The sequence below is a fragment of the Lacerta agilis genome, chromosome 2 (genome assembly GCF_009819535.1).
Source record: "Lacerta agilis isolate rLacAgi1 chromosome 2, rLacAgi1.pri, whole genome shotgun sequence".
Taxonomy (NCBI): domain Eukaryota; kingdom Metazoa; phylum Chordata; class Lepidosauria; order Squamata; family Lacertidae; genus Lacerta; species Lacerta agilis.
In genome coordinates this window covers 86,897,430-86,921,020 of record NC_046313.1, presented here as the reverse complement: position 1 = coordinate 86,921,020, position 23,591 = coordinate 86,897,430, and the positions used below count along the sequence as shown (strand labels likewise).

At 41.1% G+C, this 23,591-nt stretch overlaps 1 protein-coding gene across 3 annotated transcripts in view; it reads left to right on the top strand.

Moving 5' to 3' along the window:
* Positions 1-23,591, top strand: part of GRM7 (glutamate metabotropic receptor 7) — a 391,610-nt gene that overhangs the window by 303,700 nt on the left and 64,319 nt on the right. For 2 of the 3 annotated variants that reach the window (XM_033141171.1, XM_033141169.1), the window contains exon 8: positions 11,612-12,547. The exons of the other annotated variant lie outside the window; for it this stretch is intronic. In XM_033141171.1, coding sequence (XP_032997062.1) covers positions 11,612-12,547 — 936 coding nt within the window. The remainder of the gene's footprint in view (positions 1-11,611; positions 12,548-23,591) is intronic. 3 annotated transcript variants of the gene reach the window in all.

Sequence of the window (23,591 nt, the reverse complement as noted above, 5' to 3'; positions counted from 1 at the left end):
CAGACAAGATCCAGGCCCCGGCTTCCTTTAACGGAATACCCTTGGACAATGGAGGGGCAGGCGATGGCCGACCTCCCCTCCCCCCATATCAATAAGCCAATGCCTAACCGCCAGACCTTACAAAGTTGTGACAATTGCTAAGAGGTAGGCAAAAACCAAGTGGCCAATGCCAATCTTCCATATGGAAAAATTCCTACCCAGCCCAACCAAAGTCCAAAGGAAGCCAGAGGACACCTAAAATAAAAGGGCGGATGGGTGGGTGTTTGGCAGCTTGAAGCAGGTGCATAACACACAACACGCTGCTGCTTATATACCCCCCCCACATTCACCCCACTCAAAGTGATTGGCCAAGGAGGTCCGGGGTGATCGTGGTGCCACCCCGCTGTGGAGGGCCTCACTCCACCCATGACAGGGGGCGGGGTGGAGTTGTGATGAGGGCCTACCCGCAACCACGACCATCTTTTAAGATGATCCCACTTCCCCACAAATGTTTTAGACCACCTTCTTCCCCAGACCTTTCAAATTCTTGTAGCACATAAAAGTCTTGACTGACTGCCTTGCCATACAGAAAAGCAGGCCTTGGCTTCTACAGATGCTTCTCTTCATCGCTGGAAGAAGGAAAGCTAAGAACAACAAATGAATAGCTGTCAACTTTCCCCATTTTTAAGGGAAATTCCCTTATTCCGAATAGGATTCCTTGCAATAAAAAGGAAAAGTTGACAGCTATGCAAATGTGGTATTGCTGGCTTTGGATGTGAGTAGCAGGCAGCATTGAGAGGAGCAGAGGCACCAACTTGAATAAAATACTGGAGGAGCAAGTAAGCCCCGTCCCACATAATCAATCACATGATCGACCCACACCATGTGGATGGCAATGCCCATTAACTTTGAGGGGCCCTGGCCCCCTCAAATATTTTACTGAGGAGCACAAAGGGACCTCGGCTCCTGTGGGAATGAGTGGACTTCACAGTGTTTGTCTTTGGATCGCTGGAAAGAAGGAGTGAAGAAAGTCATAGCAGTAGCATGCAAGTGATACATGAGTCAAAGTCTGCAAATATTCCCAGTCTGTTATGAAAGCAACTGAGGAGACAATAGCCCACCCCAGTAAAGGAAGACGAAAAGAGATTTGTTATCTTAAGCTTTGTGGTGGTTGTTGTTCTTTGCTGCATCTGATATTGTTTGTTTATTTTGTTTCGATGCACCCTAAGCTGCAATGGCACTGAAGGCGTCCTCGCTGCAATGAGCTCGTCTTATAATGCTCCTGATGAGTTCAGAGAAACTATTCATTCTGCATTCAAGTCCTGCACATTTTTAGCCCTGCTGCGCTATCAGAAAAGTGCTTCATCTACAATTTCACAGAAAATGCTTATTATTTGAAATTTGCATTGATGCACACAGTAAAACTGCAGATTAATTATTCAAATGCTATTAAAGGCCCAAGTACAACTTCAGGCCTTGCTTTCAGGAGGCAGAGCAAGTGGGAAACATGGATTGGCTTTTTAGCATACCTTCCCCACCACTGGCTTAATCTGATGGGCTGCTTTTGGATTACATTTACCAAAAAAAAAATGCATATTAATGCATTCACATTTTTGTTTCCACCTATTTAAATAAAACTGAACTGAATATAGTTAAAGCTAGGAAACGTTGCACTATTCCAGTACAACCTTTGGCCCTTGGATGACAGGAGAAAGGATCGTTTCAGGTTGGTGGAAGAGAATAGATGATAATAAGGTTTCTCTCTTATGTAAGGTCACTCTGTAACACATGTGAGCAACATGTGACTCTGGCTTGGTGCAATTTCATAGGACCACAGGCCAAATTTTATGTGGGCAAGGAGGGGGGAAAACATCAACTGGTACTAAATACAGCCACCAGATTTCTATTTCGGGTTGAGTTTAAATCAGGTATAAACTTTGTTTTAAAACAGCTGCATTGGTTGCCAGTTCATTCCCCCACAAAATTTAAGGTGCACAACTTGGTACAGTGCACCCTGCCCCCACTGCCAAAGTGACCGCCGCCCACTGGAGCCAAGGAGGGCCATGCTTCGCCACCTGCTAGCTTGCTTGCATAAAACCAACTAAATCCAACTGAACATGGAACTGGGATTATGACCTCTTAAGTCATCTTCCTACTGCAAAATTTAGCATCAGTAAACCTGGTTTGAAAACCCATAAACGCTGGATAAGTTTTTTCACATGAAACTTAGGACTCTTTTATTCCCACATCCTAATTTAAATATTTTACGCAATGCAAAGACTGATTCTGTCAACAATCGAGAAGATAATATCAAATATAGCTCCTAATTAGACTCCCAATGCCTCTTACTTCACGCCAGTATTTTAGACTTGGAGAGGAATGCTTGCAAATTCTGCAGTGTTTGAATTAAGGGAAACTTACCTCGTCTGTTAATAAAAACTTCCATTTAACCAGCAATGCAGGATTCTATACTCACTTATAAACACGGGATATTTTCCTCTCCAATAAGCACAGGAAGAAAACAAGAGGAAAACCAAATACAGTATAGGGAACATGCAGAGATCTAATCACTTTTGGGGAAGGAAATTATGCTTGTGTGTGCATATATAATATGTGTATATATACAGAGAGAGTTTGGCAGCAGAGGTTTTATGTGGTGCCTAAACTGAGCCTATGAAGCTAGAACAGGAGATTTACTGGCTTGGAGGGAATGGCATTGTTTACTGTGCCAGGAAGACATCCATCAGCAAATAAATCCTAGGGGCCCTGCTGTGGACTGACAAAGGGTGGGAAACAAGTGCTATGGGGCCATGTGGTGGCTACTTAAAATTATACTGCAGCAGCAAAAACCTTTTGGAAAGAGTCTGCTGCCACACCCCACATGAGGATCACTCTCGCCCAGTCAAAATCCAGGACAGGTGCATCTCTATATGGTTACCATATAGCAGCTTTTCAGTTTAATGCTGGCTGAAACAACAATAGAGCTTTCTTCTCCTATATGCCATGTACCAGGCATCGCCTTGGCTGCGATCAGTGCTCACCGTACAGCCACATTGTTGTTGTTGATGATGTTGATATGCCACACATCTGACTGGGCTGCCCCAGCCACATTTGGTGGCCTCCAAGAAATTCTAAAACCCCAGTAAAACATCTAACATTAAAAATGTAGTTTACTGTTTGCCATATATTCTTTTTGCAGCTGCCTAGAAGCTATCTTGGGATTAAGTAATATATAAATATATGAAATAAGTAAAATAGCATTTTAGTATGAAGAAACTCATATTCATTACTTGGAAATAACCCAGTTTTTTTATCTGTATTTTAAAGAGCAGAAACAAATAATTCCTGGAATTACAACTCTCCCCGTCATTGTCACACACTTCATAGTAATATTAAGGGCTGTTCTCATATTCATAAGCAATATTCTCCATAGTGAAGAGCAAGAAGCAGGATGTTCTGCAATGCAGAAGATGGTATGCAAGACTCATTGTAAAAAAACTGGTGCCTCCATTTAGGAAGGAATGATGAGCAGACTTACCGGTAAAATCTAGCGGCAGCATTCAAGTTGCTTAAGAAATCAAGAGAGATAAAATGTTCTTTTGGAATCGCATTCAGAGTAGACAAACTGCAAAGAGAGAAAATCCAGCAGTCAGCTGCAGAATTCATGATCAGGTTTTTAATGGTATAATCAATACTCCTTTTGGAATATAGCAGTGGTGCCTAAAGGAGTTCTAGAAGCCCTTTTATCTCAACACAGAAATGTTCCAACAGGAACCAGTCGTGATTAGTTCAGATATTACGCTCACTTTCTGTGATTCAAGAAGCACTTGTTTAGTGTCATCCTCCTCACCTTGGGAATGTTGCCATTCTAAACAGAGCCAGGTTTCTTTCTTACAACAAAAGAGAAAGCCAGAAAATAAAGTTAAATGTGTGTATAAAGAGATCACATAACTTATTGGGAAGCCTTTGCAACATACTTCCACTCCACTATGTAATTTTATGACAAACACACCCAAACCAGTTAAGAGAAATATACACAAAGTCACTGGATGAAGCAATTATTTGAAAGGTCAGCTGTAGTAATATTTATTAATCACTGCTGTTTACTATTTACTAATACACATCAGGCATATTGACACGGTCTACAAACTCCCATTTAATCAGCCATGACAGAATTATAGGGTCAATTCCAAATGGTCCCAATCTACCATGCCACGCCTCTCTTCTGCATCCTTTATGCTCCCATAAAGCTGGTTTGGAGCAGAATAATAACAGATGTTTAAGTTAGCAGTGGCTGGAGGATGACAAAAGGGAGCTGAAGATTGTGCACAAAAGAGAACGTCTGTGAGGCTACCTTTCATAAACTTTTGCTTTTGAACCAACCACTGTTCAATCCGAAGGATGGGTGGCATACCATTGGCCAGGTTCTTTTCTGTGTATGATGTTAGTGGACTTGTCACTAACAGAGCGTCTGCAAGTTTGAAAGCCTCCAACCGCAATATAGTAATACACTGAAAAATTGACTTCTACAATTGACAAGTTGTTCACCCTCAGATATGCCAAGAAAAATCAGTCTAGCATGTGATCCGTTGGGTGTGCTGCATCCATGGTTGTCATGATGGCCATAAAAACCACAACAAGGTAGCCTGTGGGTTTTCCCCATAACCAACAGATTGGATTCACAACTGTCAATCCAAACCCTTCTGAAGGCTCAGGCAGGGAAGCTGTCATGGAAGGGCGGTGGTTATTGCATTGGGAGGTTCCTTAATTTGTCTGTCCCGGTGGCACAACTCATCCATTCAGGACTCAGCAGTGCAAGCCAGATGAGCCTTCTCATTTAGGATTAAGCCCAGGATAGGGTTGAGCCCAACATGATGGTGACTCCAACTCTCATCAGCTCCAGCCAGTATTGCCAATGGCTAGGGATGCTGGGAATTGTAGTCCAACAACATCTGGAGGGTTACTGCGCTGACTACCTCTGTCCTAGATAGTAGATGTTTTATTATGTATCAAGCTGGTATTAAATAGCAGCACCAGACCAGACAGCAAGTTTGCTAGGCAACCAGGGCTGTACTGGCTTGGGGAAGATCTTCCTTTCCGTAATTATTAGCTGCACAATTGTACAATGGGTTCTTAGTCATTGCAGATCAAAAACTTACAATTTCAATCTTTAACTGGGAAACTAATTCTCTCTCTCTTTTTTCCTTCTTAGGTAATTTCACATATTTTAATTTGTATATTGTAGTTCATATCGACTGCATATTATTGACATATTCTTAGCTTCAAACTATTATCATTTTGAAGCCTAGGATTTAGAAACTAATTACAAGACTTAAATGGATAAGCCCAGGGAGCTAAATCATGCAAATACTCCTATCTATGAGGCTAAATATTCAAAAAACTATTTGAACTGCTGACTTAGTAACTGGAGTTGGGATGGAATTTGCAAGATAACAACAAACCTGAGAACAATCCTCAACTCTTCCCCCCCTAATCTATCCTTGGAAATTGTAGTGTAGCTATTATTAAGCAGCTGCAGGGGACAACTGTGGCTACAAAAGGGGGGGGGTGTTATTTTCAAGCATGGTGTGTTAATTAACACTCACATGATTATTTCTGTACTGATTTTTAAACATTGCATGGAATTGTTCAGAATAAAACAAGAGAGATATTGCAGAAACATTCCTTTTGGCAAGGGAAGCACGTTTACAGAAGCTGTTACAAGAGATGGAGAGGGGGCTTTTTCTTGCTCTGTTCCAGAAAGCTATTCCTTGACCACAGACACATCCAGTATCATGCCCTTTGTTCACACTTGATTGGCCATTGTCACTAGGCAACTTGTATTCCTTGCACCTGCGGGAGTCCTTGGATCTCCTTTGGATCACCACAATTCCACTCCCTTTCAACAACTTTTGCTGCAAGGTAATTTCTTCTCCTTGCTCTGATCTGACCCCACCTCGTTTTATGCTATGAATAAGGTAAAGATATACACACCCCTGACCATTAGGTCCAGTCGTGGACGACTCTGGGGTTGCAGCGCTCATCTCGCTTTACAGGCCAAGGGACCCGGCGTTTGTCCGCAGACAGTTTTTCCGGGTCATGTGGCCAGCATGACTAAGCCGCTTATGGTGAAACCAGAGCAGTGCATGGAAACGCCGTTTACCTTCCCGCCAGAGCGGTACCTATTTATCTGCTTGCACTTTGACGTGCTTTCGAACTGCTAGTTGGGCAGGAGCTGGGACCACACAACAGGAGCTCACCCCATCGCGGGGTATCGAACCACCGACCTTCTGATCGGCAAGCCCTAGACTCAGTGGTTTAGACCACAGCGCCACCTGCGTCCCTTATGAATACCTTATTGCAATTTTATGGGTGGCACTCATGGCCTGAATTTTCTTTCCTGCTGGATCACCAACTTGGGAGGAGAACAATTGAATAGAAAAGAGCCCTTCCCATCGGTCCTGGCCATGCTTCCAGTATTTATGCACATTTTGAAACCGCAAGGCAGGTGCTCCCACATGGCTGCTGTCGTCAGAAGCCATACTTCAGGAGCATGAAAAGGCACACAGTGCCACTTGAGAACCAAGATGGATTTTGTGTGATTGATTGTTGATTTTGTTATAGGAAAACTACCATGTCCTGGGAAAAAAGGCTGAGACTTAGCTGTCTCCCTGACAAACTGGTTTTCTACACACAAGTATGCTGTTGCTGTTTTTAAATGAGGACATATTCAAACATGCAATCTCTCCCCACCCCCCTCTCATAAATACATGGGCACATACTGTAATAGTAGTATAATCCCATCTGCTTCTGCTTTTGTGGATGAGGTAGAGTTGGGAGAGGCAGCATCTAAAATCCTGATAAGAGTTAGGATCAAACCATCTCCACATTGCCAGAGGCATAGCAAGCCCAAGTGGTACCCGGTGTGGATTTTTTTTGTCACACCCCCCCCCACATCCGCCCACACCCCTTCAAGTCACAGTGAGCGTTTTGTGTTCCCCCACAATGCTTTGCGACACCTCATATGCAAATGAGGTGCAGCAAAGCATTGTGGGGGAACGCAAAACACTCATTGTGACTTGAAGGGGTGTGGGCGGATGGTACCCCAGGTCCAGGTGGACTGAGTAAAGCAAGCACAGCTAATGGTTTTGCAGTGCTGTTGTCATTCCTAAGCCCAAAGCCACTGGATTTGCTCTGGCTTGTGCTTGAGGCTCTAGGTGGAGGTGCCAAATGTCACCCCTTGAAGATGGCACCTTTGTACCCCCTGAGAGGGCAGTGCCCTGGTGAAATGTACCAGGCTGCTGGGTGGAGCCCTGGCTGGGCAGAGCTGTGCTTCTGTGGCTCTTCCCAGCAGGAAGGAAAAACCAAAGTGTGTGCTGTGTAAGCCAGCTGCTGCACTGAGCAATTTATGAGTTGTGGGGTGGGCATGCTGAAAGTCACCCCCCCTCCCCTGGAACATGGGGTGGCTCGCCCCTCCTGCCCACCCTAGCGATGCCCCTGCACATTGCGAGCAAAGAAACAGCATCTGTGTTTGTGAATTTTCTTTTTTAGCTGCAGCCCCTCCTGCCACAATGGATTTGCTCCAGAAGCCCCCTGGAGCGCCAGAAGCTCTTAATATATTGAGAAGGCAGGCTGGAAGACTCCCACTGTGTGTGGTTTGTGCTCTGCACACAGACCCTTTGGGTTTCAATCAAAGCAAGCAAGAGAAATCGTGGCTATCATAACACTTATTTTCTCAAATTTCCTTCCTCCTCCTTTTGTCATGGTTGACCTTTTTCTAGCTTTTATTCTGTGTCGCTAGGTGAAAACGTATCTAGCCCTGACATCCTGAAACACTAATATTGCATTCTGTTGCATAATGGCATCAGCTTTGAAAGAAAAAGTGAGACAGCCACAGCTGCACTCCCCAAATATTAGACGGATACCAGAAAAGCTTGTGTGAGCTAGACATGATTCCTGCTATTCTTCCGAAGGAGTCTTTTGAGCTGTGCATGATCCCATCGAGGTCGACAACTGGGAATATAAAGCCATTTCATTTTAAAGGTGAAATGAGCAGTTTTTGTCTGGAAAAGATACAGATACTCCCTTAGTGTCCAGAAATGACAGTGACCCCCTCAATAACGGCTAAAACCTTGTTTGCAGTCTTCAACAATGTAAAGGGAGCATGGCTGTGAGTGCAGGTAAGTGGAAGATAAATAAGCTTTGCAAATATTTTATTTTCATGTACATTGTCTGCTTGCACATTGGAAGGGTCAGCAGATGCTGTTAGCAGTTTCATTTATTGTGTAGCCTTCTTGACCAATTAATTTATTCATATTTTTCCCCCTTCGGTTTTCTCCGGCACGTAAAATAAAGAGGTTGTCTAATGACAGGCCATTTCTGTTTCAAGCTTTCTCATGTAAGTCCTCCAGTATGATAATAGATAATGTACAAGATATAAATGCCCCTCTCTCTTTCTCTGCTCACTACTCCCATTACGGTAAAGATCCTGAAACAATGAGGGGGTTAATGTTTTCCATGGAGCTATCAGCCAAGTGCTCTAGACTGACCAATATTTTGTCAATAATGAATCTGAGTAACTGAATAATTTTTGATCCACGGTCCAGATTTTGTCTGGTTAGGCTCATAGGCCTGAGCAAATTGCCTAAAGGGCTCACATCCAGTTCATAGTTTGTACAATCTATTGGCGCCCCACAGATCCAAAATATATAACTGTATTCAGGACTGTATTCAGGCTGAACTGTGGTATCTTTTTCAGGAAATGGATACCTTTCACTCTCCAGTCACTGGTAGTTTGTGCAAAATATACGGTGATGCTCTGATGATGAGGTGAATGTCACCTGCCAGAGATTAAAGGCCCCAATCCAGATGATTTGAGGCTCTGTCAAAAATGGATCTATGAGAGAATGGCATCTAAAATTCAGTTCCTCTCTCTCCAACAGAAATGTGATGTGACAAGTATTTGAAAAGGGTGTGGGTCAAAAAATGCAAGTCCTCTACTCAAATTGATCTAACCCATTTCATGTTCAACCCTCCACCCCTTTGAGCCAGTTCCAAAATGGGCTTAAACGCATTGTGGAGCATGCTTTGGGACACATGCTCCACAAGTCACCAGTCATTATTCTCCTACAAGTACAACTCATGTGGGGATTTTGCCTACAATGAGTAACTTGTTCTCTTATACGATAAATAGATTGGGGATTTACATGGAAAAGAAAAACCAGTTTGTGTTTGTGTCCATCATTTCCCAACAATATATAGTAATATAAAGTGGGAAGCAGAAAATCCCCATGTGAACAAACCTTTCTTCCTGAGGCGGTATGTTCAAACAAATGTTAGTTCTGAAGGAATTAAGAAGGGTTTTCCTTTCTGCATCCCCCCCCCCTTTTTTTGGTCTGTCATCAATCTCCATCATTCAAAACGTGTAGCAGCAGCAATAAATGGCGCTTGAGGGACCACAGAGTGAGAAACCACTCTGGAAATAGAGAAGTATGTTTTGGCTGAAACTGCCCTGAATTTCTACCAGCAGGTCTATCTAGCAAGTATTGCTAACTCTAACTGACAGGAACTCTAATGGGTCTAAATAAGTCTTCCTTTCCTAGCCCTGCTACCTGAACTTGAGATAACTTTTTCAACTTCAGTGACCCTGCAATCTTGAACCCACAAAACATATGCTCTGTCACTGAGGAATTACCAGGCTTTCTCATATATTAACACACACACACACACACACACACACACACACACTGGACATACACACATACAACCACAACCACACACCAGGTACACATTATTTATTTTTATTTGTTAAAAGTCTGTGACATCCATTTGATTTCCCAATTTCATTTGCTGGTTTCGTCAATGGCTTCTGTAACAGGTAAAGGTAAAGGTACCCCGACCATTAGGTCCAGTCACGGACGACTCTGGGGTTGCGCGCTCATCTCACTCTATAGGCCAAGGGAGCCGGCATTTGTCCACAGACTGCTTTCCAGGTCATGTGGCCAGCATGACTAAGCTGCTTCTGACGAACCAGAGCAGCACACGGAAACACCGTTTACCTTCCCGCCAGAGCGGTACCTATTTATCTACTTCCACTTGATGTGCTTTCGAACTGCTAGGTGGGCAGGAGCTGGGACCGAACAACAGGAGCTCACCCCATCGTGGGGATTTGAACCACCAACCTTCTGATCGGCAAGCCCTAGGGTCTGTGGTTTAGACCACAGCGCCACCCATGTCCATCTGTAACAGGTAGTTTTTCCATAATTAATTTTCTTGCCAGAAGCAACAAAACAAATAGCTTTTGGAGGCTACTGATTTAGAGGTATGATGAGGTGCATTCTTGCTACACAAAAAGGAATGGAAAGAAAAGGAAAAGAGCATCCATAATTTTCCATGGATTTCTATTTCACTTTTGGCATCTTGTATCAATACTCCATTATATTATATGGTCTCTAAGGTGCTACTGGAAGGAATTTTTTATTTTATTTTGTTTTGACTATGGCAGACCAACACGGCTACCTACCTGTAACTCCATTATATTGGTTAGTTTCAAATAGTGACTGCTAATAGAGAAATGTTTCTAAATATGAAATTACATTTCCCCCCGGATGCATATATCCCAAGGGCCCAGACCAGGTTACTTTTTATTAGATGGGTCATGTGGCAGATCTATATTGCACTAAAGAGGGATTCATGTGAACCTTTGTGTGTTGAAAACATGTGTGAAGAAATCACTTGCATGTCGAGGTCCCCAAACCACCCCTCAAAGAAACACACTTCACACAGAGGTTTAAGTTTAAGGTTTTTTTGGCATAATTTTGGCCACAACTTTATTAAAATACAAAATATGTGAGTGGTTGCTTAGGCATTGGTTGAGACTATCTGTCCCACTGGGGACAGAACTGACATCCACCCACCCATGGAAGTCAGTAAAGGGAAAACACTTTATTCTAAACTTTATTCTAAACTTTACAGCTCTTTCTCCCCTACACTGCCTCTGGACTTCGATGGAAGGGGGCACCTTAGCACTGGGGAGCATTGGCATTCATTGCATTGGTGTGTGAAGACCCCTTTAGCTTAGATTTTAGACCAAGATGCCTAAATCAAATTCAAACTTCAGTGTTTATTAAACAATTTCCAATTTTAAGAAATCTTTATGACTTATAAGGTTATAAGAAGTTTTGCATGGCTATACGAGCATTTACTGTGTTGCAAAGGAAACGAGAGAGAATGCCAAAATATTTCAGCTGATTGTTTTATATCATTGTTATATATCATTTGAAATATCATTTCAACAATGCTGGATCCTACATGCAATTATTTCCTATAGCATCTCCCTAATAACCTTTATATCATTTGCTTATTTTTCACTTCCAGTGTGAAATTTTAATTCTGTTTTCTCTTTCTCAGCAACAGCCCTCATTTACTTGGTGGTGGATTAACATGGCTATATCCATTTCCCCCAAATATATGTACAGAATTGAATATGCATATATCAAATTTTAGCAGAAAATGGATTGTTTCCATGATGCCACCTGTGCACACCTTCTTTTCCCCTTGTAATTACCAAGGGCTGCTTGATAACTACTTCCAGATAACCAGTCCTATTTACTTTGCATTCTTTTACCCATAGATGGATGAAATGCAGTGGGGCAAAGGAACGAAGAAGGTCCCTACTTCTGTCTGCAGCCTTCCCTGTAAACCGGGAGAACGAAAGAGGATTATTAAAGGGATGAGCTGCTGCTGGCAATGTGAGCTGTGCGATGGATACCAATACCAGTCTGACGAAGTGACCTGCAAGATCTGCTCCTACAGTCAACGGCCAAATGAGAATCGTACAGGATGCAGCCCTATCCCTATTGTGAAGTTGGAGTGGCATTCCCCGTGGGCAGTCATCCCGGTCTTCTTGGCCATGCTTGGAATTATTGCCACCATTTTTGTTATGGCAACCTTCATTCGATACAACGACACCCCCATTGTGCGGGCTTCTGGGAGGGAACTCAGCTATGTTCTATTGACAGGAATATTTCTGTGTTATATCATCACATTCTTGATGATTGCCAAGCCAGATGTTGCTGTGTGCTCCTTCCGGCGTATCTTCTTAGGATTGGGGATGTGCATAAGTTACGCAGCTCTGTTGACTAAAACAAACCGCATCTACCGCATATTTGAACAGGGCAAAAAATCAGTGACAGCACCCCGGCTTATTAGTCCAACATCACAACTAGCAATTACTTCAAGTTTGATATCAGTACAGCTTCTTGGGGTTTTTATTTGGTTTGCAGTTGACCCACCAAACAGTATAATAGATTATGATGAGCATAAGCCTATGGAACCAGATCAAGCCAGAGGAGTCCTCAAATGTGACATTACGGATCTACAAATCATATGTTCTTTGGGGTATAGCATTCTCCTCATGGTTACATGTACTGTCTATGCTATCAAGACTCGGGGTGTCCCGGAGAATTTTAATGAAGCCAAACCCATTGGATTCACTATGTACACGACTTGTATAGTATGGCTTGCCTTTATTCCAATATTTTTTTGCACTTCCCATGCAGCTGAAAAGGTAGGTGAAAATCAAGTAACTCGCGGGATGGTTTTTTCCCTTATAAATTATATGTGGAAGTTTTTATTTAAACGTGCTTCTAGAAATGGGCTAAATGGCTTGACAAAAATTGGTTTCTTTATAGCTACAGCAATACACAAATGTATTCCCCTCCTGCAGTTAGTTTGTAAGTCATTTGTTTGATAAAGTGGCAGATGATGGTCAGTAAGAATCAGCTGATCCATCGGTTCCTTCTGTTTCAGCTGCACCTCTTTTTAACAAAATGGATAGAACGTTACAATTTTAATGGAAGGGACAGCTCATTGCTTTGATTACAGGATATAAAATCAGCATCTATTGAAAATAGTTTTGTGTCCTATTCTGCATTTTGGGAATTCAGAACCACAGGGTGCAAAGGATCGCTGAGATGCGTTTCTCAAACTAGGAATAGTGGTGCAATCCTGTTAACATGAATAAGACTATACCCAGTGGTAAGTACCGTGTTTCTCCTAAAATAAGACATGGCCATAAAATAAGCCATAGCAGGATTTCTATGCATTTGCGAAATATAAGCCGTTCCCTGAAAATAAGCCATGCCCCGAAAATAAGCCATAGTGATGCGGCACCTCCCATTAAAACAGCCTGGAGAGGCGTGGCTATGCAGCGTACCGATGCGACGCGTTTAAAATAAGACATCCCCTGAAAATAAGCCATACTGTGTTTTGTTGAGGGGGAAAAATATAAGACGGTGTCTTATTTTAGGAGAAACACGGTATATAAAAGACTGCAGCTTTTGTTGTGGGAAATATGGCTACAATTTCTAAATATGAAGGTACTGTGTTGCCATAACCAAGCTGGTGTTTTGTTTTGTTTTTTACTTGTACACATTGCAGCATGGAGCCTACTTGTGTGGGTTCCCTGTGCAATTTGAAATCTTGTAAGATCAGAGTTCTAAATTGTGCAGGGAGCCTACAAAAATAGAGAAGGATCTCCACTGCAGAAGTTCAGTCCCCAGAACGTAGAAGGCTGCAGCGACAGTGATGCAAAGGAAGGCGAGTTGTTGCTTGAAGAGTACTCTAGACTTAAACATATGCATGAATTTCTAATTGACTTTATTGTGCCTTAGTGGAATGGGATTCCACAACTTCCTTGGAAATACATTTTGCATTGTTCATAGAGTTGTGAAGCATCTGATTTTCTGCAACTCAAACGCATTGCTTTTTCTCCTGTGTCCAACAGTTATCCATCATCTGTGTGCCCGTTGCTCACTTGAGGTCTAGTCAATGCTTAGTAGCGAGGTAGTGATAGGATAGGAGCAATTCAAGGGTTGATCTAAAGTACTAATGTCTTGTAATTCTAGTCTTGTAAATCTGGTCTCCCTGTGTTAACACAGGGGCAAGGAATAATCTTTTCTTGAGCGCAGTGATGTATTATAACTCTTTTGGGTTTTGCTTCCAACCAATATTGTATCCACTTTCTAAAATGCATTTCTTCATTTTAGTTAGGGGGATGTCTAACTAAAAGTTTTCCTAACGTCAGGATACATTATATCCACAGTAGTCCTCCTTGTCCATTATACCCATTTCCACATCACAGAAGAAAATTTGGGTTGGTTGGTATGATTTGTTGTTAACAAATGCATTTTGACTCCTAGGAGTATATATACTTGCATAACAGACTTGTCATCCAAACAAGTTTTGCTCAGTGCTTTCCTACTTGCCTATTATTATAGCCATTTCTCAGACAAAACTAGATTGTATTCTCTCTCTCTCTCTCTTAGCTTTTCTAATTTAATTTCCTTCTGCCTACAGAATTTGGGATCTGAAGCAAACATTGTCAGAAGACAATGTTTTGTAATCAGACTACACACACACACACACACACACACACACGGAGACAGTTATTACATAGCTTAGTAAGTGACATTGCACATATAACAAAGCAGGGTACAGTGTGATTCATTGTAAGAAGGCTACGTGCAGGTAACATTTGCAAGTCCTATTCCATTTACAGCAGTGGACTAACCAGGTAATTATTCATAAAATCAAAGCTGATTCTGTGACCAGACAACAATTTACCAAACTAGATGCGATGTCTAGAGTTTTGCGAATGGAACTATCATTCTAAAACTGGAAAATGAACTGCATTAAGATAAGAGTATTGCTAGGCCTTTGAATGTTTCTCCTTGTACCATTATACTGATTCAAATCCCTTCTGAATGCATTTTGAAATGTTCAAGTACATGCACATTGGGCTGTGCTCCCTATATATTGATTTAGGTTTTCCTATAATACCGGCATGGATAACATCTAGCTTTATTATTTCTTACAACATTTACATGTTGAAAAATGGCAACTTTTATTATATAATGTAATAAGGGACTGCAATGATGCCTTGGAATAAAATTAAACTATATGAAAATGTGAAGAGAACAAGAGCTATTGATGGTTTAATGGTAATATTTCTGGAGGCTTCATTATATTAAATAAGTTTTTAATATTGGAAAATATTCAGGAACTTAAATCAGAAGCAATAAAAATTGTCTTGATATTGATATTTTTAGAAGGCATAATAATATAAATGTGGCTAGCACATCTTAATGTGGCCAAGAAATATGGATTTATAAATTAAAATGTGCACATTCTGATTTTAGAACGAGCACATTCTGTGTGGCCAGAATTAACCCCAATTATACATATATAATTTACTTAGACTAATCACTGTCTTCCAATTAAAAATTAGTTTTCAGCAGAATCTTTTCTGTGCTAACATGACGGGAAGAGATATATAGTGTGGCGAGGGAACTGGGTTTGTAATGGAAGGAGAAAATGGTTTGGGAAAGGACTGCAGATGTCCTTACAACCCTTCCTTCTTGTTCAGACTTGTGAAACTCTTTGGAACTATGAGGACAGGAAATAGTTTTGAAAAAGAAGAATATAGATGTTGTGATATTGTGGAGACACAGGTGGGCGAGTACCTCTCTGCCCTCCTGTGATTTATTTAGTTATGATTATTTCTATCACACTTTTTGGTTAACATACAAAGCAATTTATAAAAATAAACCAACATAAAAGAGTGTACAGGTAGGTAGCCCTGTTGGCCTGCCATAGTCAAAACAAAATAAAAAATAAAAAATTCCTTCCAGTAGCACTTTAGAGACCAACTAAGTTTGTTCTTGGTTTGTTCTATTTCAGTGTATCTGAAGAAGTGTTCATGCACACGAAAGCTCATACCAAGAACAAACTTAGTTGGTCTCTAAGGTGCTACTGGAAGGAATTTTTTTATTTTGTTATAAAAGAGTGTAGTCAATTAACAGCTGAAGGTAACGTGGTTGCTTATTTCAGAGACTATTAGGTAAAGCCATTTACCATAAGCAAGGCTGGATTTAGGTTTTATGAGGCCCTAAGCTACTGAAGGTAATGGGGCCCTTTATATGTCCAGCTGTCCTTTGTCAACAACAAATTGTCGCTGCTTTTTGTGTTGAATATATGCTAGATGGTAATTTATGGACCTAATAGGTATCTAAAGCCATTTGCACAGCAGAAAATACGCATTTTTCCAAAGTAATTGTTGAACTGAAATACAATCAAGTATATTAATAGTGAAATACAATTAAGAAGAAGTATATTAATAGTGAAATAATTATTAAGCTCTAACATAAAATGATTTTTTATTCATAACAAACTTAATAATACAAACACATTGGCATTTGGCAATAACAAAAGTTTTATTTTATTTGTTTTTTATCTTATATTTTGGAAATGTACATCCAGTTTTTTTTCTTTAATTTTTTTTTGGGGGGGCAAGAGAGTGGGACCCTAAGCTATAGCTTGTTTAGCTTATACGTAAATCTGGGCACTGCATGTGCCTATGCTACTGCCTTACCAACAATTAGCACATCAGCTCATCTGAAGGCATTCTTCTTATAGAGATTGATCCCTTAACAGATCTTATTGCACTAGTTTTCTTCCTTATGAGAATGATGACTTCCTTGTAATTGAATTGTGAACAGCTGAATCAAAGTCTTTCTCCACAGCAGTGGGCGAGTTCAGAATAGCTGACATCCCTGACTCACCATTTGCTGTCCAAATAAACACCGTGGTGCAGGCTGAGCAGCACAGCTTATTAACCTCTCCCTTTGGAAGCGAGTGTTGTACAAATGAAATGCTAGTGATAATGCTGCCAATATAATTGGCCTGGACAACAAAACTGTTTTAAATTCTCCCCAGATCTGTGGATACCTTGATCAGGAGCAAGGGCAGCCTCCAATAAGTGTTAGACCAATTATAGAAGCTATAGGTTTATACTAAGATCAATACAAAGTGGCACTTGAAAAGAGCAAAAACAGCCCCTGTAAGGTCAAGCAAAGCACAGCTAAATCAATAAGCCAAATTGAATCAAAATATTAGAATAGCAAAGTGAGACGATAAGGAGTTGAGTGAGTCAAGCAAGTTCTCTAGCAAATTATTCATGTGACTGACACACAAAGCATTTACTGTAATTATTCTCTGCAAGCTTCTCCTTTTTCCAACAGATGCCTTTCTAATTCTTACTGTATTTGTGTCCTTAGTCTTTTAAGCCAATATACATTGTCAAGAAATCAGTATACATTTAAGCCAGTATACATTGTCATCAAATGCTTGGGGCTGCTTCACACACATAGCACTTACATATTGGAAAAGGAATAATATGTCCGTATATCATTATCTGTATAGCAGTATGTGATACCGTGCATATTTTGTTACATATAGCACATACTAGGAAGTCACGTTCACTCTGTCACACAATGATCCACATGGATTTGTTTATGCTTTTCCCTACGCAGAGTTTCTTTATGTGCAAAGCTCATTAGCGAATGCTCACATGTTCCTTGGCAGAGCAGGCATTGTTGAAAATGTTCCCTGGAGGTAGAAATTTATAAATACCCTACAACACTAGTCTGGGGACCAAATTATATTTCATTAAATGCAAGATCAGAATTAATATGCCTGTTGGATGGGTTGCTGTTGGTTAAACAACAACTGCTGTCAAGGCTGTGGTATGTGAAGAGTGGGTTTAAACATCCCTTCGTGTGCCACGGTCCTAAGGAAAATCACCCTCACACCACTATAGCAGTTGCCTTCCCACAGCAAACAGCAGCTTCAGGAGGGTGATTTTCATTGAAATGGCAGGGCGTGGATCAAGGGTTAACTCTCCTCCTTACCCACATGTTGTGCTCCCCCACAGCTGTTATTTAACAACGCAAACTAGAATAGTTAGCCATAGTCACAAATATACCCTAAGGCAAATTTTGGCCCTGAGAAAACAAAGCTCTTTGCAGAAGCAATGTGAAAGTGCTTATCATACTAGAACAAACTCTCCTTGAGGCTAATGTGTGTCTTCAATCATGCATTTTTTCTGAGCATCCATTAAAGAAATTCATGTTTAGGTTGGGTTTTGAGGATGTGTGGGAGGATCAAGCGCTTTTGTTGTCAGAAGTGCATTCTGCAAGGTTTTTACTATGGCATATGCACATAAGCCATCCATTTTATCTAGCAGTATTGCACTCATAGGATGTGGCTAGAATTATGATCTTGGAACTTGTCAATATTTTTCAGCGTACGGAAATTATGTCAAGGCACTCTTTGAGATGTCTGTGTTGGAGGCATGCAAAGTTGTAGGCAAGGTGCTCTAGCAAAAAAACAACCATGTATCAGAAATTTTTAAAAGTATATGGATAGAGCAAGAGAAACAGTATACATACAACTGTACCTCTTTCTGCCTAGCTGCAGTGAAGAGTAGCATGGTTAGGAGCTGGCGTTGATCATTGTGTTCCCACAGAAGCTGTGTCCATCATCACTGAGTCTAACTTGCTCTTCTGCATTGCTCTTCCTGTGCTCAATGAGCCAGTAGAAGAATATCTCATTGCATCTAGCTGTGAAGTCTAATTGGGGATATATTTAGGTTTCTTTGAACTTTTATAAACTATCATTATTATCTGAAAGGCGTTAGTAATCTCTTAACATTGGTTCTGTGTTTGAGTATGCTTAGTGGGGAAAGTGTGAGGAATATAAGCAGCTAATTCATCGCCTCTAGACAAACCTTGGCTTTCATGTCCCAGTTGCAGAGGCCTCTGTCACATCCTCCCATTCCATGTATCTTTACTAGCAGGAAATGTGAAGCCCTTAATCCCATTTGCTGTTGAATCCAACTACCCTCTCTCCTCTGGTGACATTTTTTTTTAATGGCCTTTTCATTAAAATCAGTGGGGGAATGAGAATGTGCCAGGTCCATTTGGCAGGGTGAATGAACACACACATTCATTGAAAGTGTGGAAAAGGCAAAGTAAACAATGGGTGGGTGTCCTGCTATGGTGAGCATCCTTTCTGTGCCAGCATTCCCTCCTCCCATGTGCTATTCTAGGGGTTCTTCCAACTGCCTTAGGTGAATTTTGGGAGCATGGGGAGAGTAGCAGAGGATAACATTGTGGAAGTGGAAGCCCTTGTGCAGAGCTTGCGCCGATGGGACTCGTTTGGTTCACCCTACACAATGTAATTCTCAGGCACATAAAAAAGCTGTATTTAGTAATGTCACATTTGCAAAATATTACTGTACTTACTGCACATTTAGGGGGATGAGGCGCTATTCCCTGTTTGGTTGTCCTGCGAAATGTTGCTTGACTGTTGAGACTAATTTGTGTTTCACCAGGAAAGTGAATGTGTGCCATATCAACAAATGCTTGATGTAGTAGTTGCTATAGCAACAATATATTCATGGCTGTCCATGTCCCAAGCCTTCCGGTGAACCATTGATCAAGGTTGCTAAACTATAATTCAGAGCTTTCAACTGTCCCATGCTTCCTCTGGTCTCCCCACTTTACTCCCCCAAATATAAGGCTATGTTTAGTTGTACAGCTCTACAAAAATGTGAAGATACTTTGAAATCTCATAGTGAAGGAGATTTTCTGTCCAATTTATGTTGGATTCATAACTTGACTAGAAAATTATGAATTGTAATGTGGTCAGATCCTCACTAGTGATAATGGGAATTGCATGAGCATCCTATTTAGGCAGCAGTTCTTCTTACCCATGGGCACTGGGGCCAACTGTAGGGGACCCTGGGTGCCCAGGCACCCACTTAAATTTTGTCGCGGGTGCTCAGCACCTGCACTTCCAGGGCCTCCGACATGACTTCCAGGGCCTCACAAAGCACCGGAAGTCGCACCTGAGGCCTCACGGGGCTTCAAAGGTGGCATCTGAGGCCTTACAAGGCCTTCAACGCGATTTCCAGGGCCTCATGAAGCACCAGAAGTCACATCTGAGGCCTCATGGGGCCTTGGAGGTGGTGTCTGAGGCCTGGCAGGGCTCCCAGATGCCACTGCAGCACACGCAACATAATGTGGCATCATGGTGGCATGTTACGTTGGCACGCCGCTGGCACCCATAATCTCGGGCCCAGGTCAGCATACCTGCCCATGGGCTTTGCAGGTGTGAGAGATTTCTTAGAACTGGAACTATGAGAAAATGATCTTGGCATTACTTATTTAAGCTTCCAAAACCATTGATCAGCACGATCAATGATTGTTTAAGAAAGTAATAAGTAATGTTTAAGAAAGAAAGTAATCTGTAGTAATGCTCAAGCCACATATGCACCTCTCTTGTATCAAGCATCCATCCACATACATGCAAACAATTTTAATTAGCAATAAATTACTTCTGTGTATAGGTTACTAATTTTGGTGTATTGTTTAATAAAAATATATTCATCAAAATGTATCCAAGATACAAGTTTGTACTAAAGTAATGTTACATTTCTTCAAGTCTCCAACCCTAACCACATTTAGGGCAATATTAGACAGGATACTTAATACTTTTTTTGCATTTCATGTGCCCCCTTTAAAAATGGAAAGAACAACTTTTGGATTTGGGGGGGGGGGTGAGGACTGTTGAGGTGGAGGCTTGCAGAAGGTAGAGAGGGGAAGTTAAACATTTTCCTCCTCGGCTGGGATCCTGACTAAAACCTCTTCTTTAAAACTGCTATTTGCCTTGGGAGGGAATCTTCCATTAACACCAGTTGCTATCAGTGGGTGGGGTGGGGGAATTAGAACATATGTTTAACCTCTCGTCTTCTTTAGATATTACTTGGTATGTCCTACCAGGTTTCTTTATCAGTTAAAGTAAGACAGAAAATAAATTGCCGAGTCCTTAATCAGTGGGCATCCCATTGGCTGAGTTTAAGCTTAAAGAAATTCATTTCAGAACTGGCAACAGATGCCCATGATGTTAAAAAATATAGCACAGGGGGTGGGGTGGGGGGGAGAGATGAGCTACACTATAGCCATGTTAATCTCCCACGAAATTGTTCTGAGCTACTTTGTGGCAGTCTAACATTCTAAAATATTCAAGGTGTTATTGCTGGATTTAATGACCTGACACATGTCTCAGTCTCAGACATGCTTTAGAAATGAATGGCAAGGGAAAGCAGGGTTCTCTTCACCTTTTAAATAAAACAACACCTGTTGAAAGTTGTACTTCAAGGTCTTCACAAGCCTACTAGATAGCATGCAGGGAAAAGATTGTACAAGGATTCCCTTTAGAAGGCTGGCTGTATCCTTAGGGAAAGGTGGCAGGTGCTGGGGACAGCTATGGCTCCTCCTCCTGAGTCCTCTAACCATTTCCTTCTGCTGGAGACCACAACTGCATGTTCCTCATGGCCTGTCATATACCCCTAAACTAGCTTGCTGTCAACCGGTGCACCAAAGGATCCTGCCCCATTGCCATCTTGCCCTTTGCTTCAGTCCATAAAATATCTTGTGCCAGCCAAGGGGCAGGTGGGATTTTTTAATCTAAGTGATTTCAATGACAAAAAACAACAACTTGGCACTCAACATTAATAATAAGTGAATAAATTGAAGCTGAAATTATATAAAGTAGGAAGCCTGGTGCTTTGGGGCCTACTAAATAATTTTAAGAATGTTTTGAGTGGCTGTTGTTTTCTCTGTTAACTATTCTTCCAGGTGTTGTTATCTCTGGAAAGCAAAAGTGAAAAACATAGCTAAATATTTCAGTGTGCTAGAAAAGCTGACTTGTTTCTTCCAGAATAAGTAATGGCTCAAGAGAGTGGGCTTAAAACAAAACAAAACAAAACATTATCCTGAAACTCTTAAGTCTGTCACAAATTTATGTTCTTTCCAGATAAAACAGTCAGAAATGTTCATTAGGAAATTAATGCTAAAATAACCAGAGCTCTGGGAGAGCCCCCAAGACAGTATTAAGATGGCAATGAGAAGAAATGCACAAAGCTTATATCAATCATTTTATGTCTTTGAAATACAGTTGCATCAAATTAAGGCAGAGAAGTTAATGTTCTATTATCATTTCACTTCACAGAGTGATTCTCATACTAGGTTTGACTCCAGGTCAGTTTGCCAAATCAATTGAAAAGTATTGTTGTTTTTGGTGAATTGAAAGTTCTGCCCGTGATGCTTCTTCTGAGATGGTTCATTGATAAGTTACACTTACCTATAAGTGATGAATATGCATATCTGATCAAGTCTTACAATGGTTTAATTTGGATGCTGTCCAAAATTATCTGGATTGTTTCCATTTTTCCTTTAAACTTAATCTGTCATTTTCATGTATTGTTTGGAATGTATTAATTAGGTGGGATCACCTTTAAATGCAAACTGAATTACATTTCTCCATCACTGCTAGGGGCACCTCTCTCTCTCTCTCTCTCTCTCTCTCTCTCTCTCTCTCTCTCTCTGTGTGTGTGTGTGTGTGTGTGTTAGTTTATATTGTTTACTATGCTGTAATATAGGCTACGTGGCCTTTTGGTGTGGTATGTATGTTTCTTAATAAGTAAATAAATGCTGACAATACCTATAAGGTAAAAGGTAAAGGACCCCTGGATGGTTAAGTCCAATCAAAGGCAACTATAGGGTTGCAGCGCTCATCTTGCTTCCAGGCTGAGAGAGCCAGCATTTGTCCACAGGCAGCTTTCTGGGTCACGTGGCCAGCATGACTAAACTGCTTCTGGCACAACTGATGGAAGCCAGAGCGCATGGAAACACCGTTTACCTTCCTGCCACAGTGGTACCTATTTATCTACTTGCACTTTTGGGCATGCTTTCAAACTGCTAGGTAGGTAGGAGCTGGGACAGAGCAATGGGAGCTCACCCCATTGTGCGGATTCAAACCGCCAACCTTCTGATCAGCAAGCCCAAGTGGCTCATTGATTTAGACCACAGTGCCACCCGCATCCCTTGACAATACTTAAACATTTAACACATAAGTTTGCAAACATGCTTGCCACCTTCATGATTTACATTCACAATGTGTACTTAAAACATTATGGGTGTACACCTAAAAATGTAATCTGCAAAGTCTGCAAAGTGGCCCATAATATTGTATTTAAATTAATTTACTAATTGCAGTGGGATTTAAATGTGTTGTTGGAAGGGGTTTGGGGGGGTTGTCTTTTTTATTTTCTTTATCTGTTTTTTATTGTGATTTTTATGTGGTGAACAGGTCTACACAAAAATCCTTGTTTCTGTGTTCATAAAGCACTCACATGCTTCTCAAGAGTATTCAAATATGTTTAATGCGCCTTGCTCCTGAAATAGCATGTGAGATGTTTACCAAAAGCAAAAGAAATTCAGAGGTGTGTTGGTTAATAATATATTCAGATTCCAATTACTGAGATCTTTGGGTTAAGATTAGGGCAGACTGAAATAATTATCTCCTCCTTAGAAGGGCATAAATTAATAAACTATGATTCTTGAAACAACAATATGTTTGATGTTGACCTGACTTGACCTATCGTTTTTTGTTTCATTGAAATCCCCCCTAAAATTTATATTTTGCCAGCTATGTTGCGGTTGTAAGGTATGCATCTAATTTAAAATATTGAACAGAAAGAGCCCAAGGCCATAATCATGCTCTATATAAATTACTTAGGGAGCTGAGTGTTCATTTTCAGTGAGGAACATGCCACCAGCCATTTGGATAGAATGAAAACTATATTCATGCTGCTGTAACCCCTGTATCTCTAATAGGAATATACAGATGAATGCTAAGGCATAATT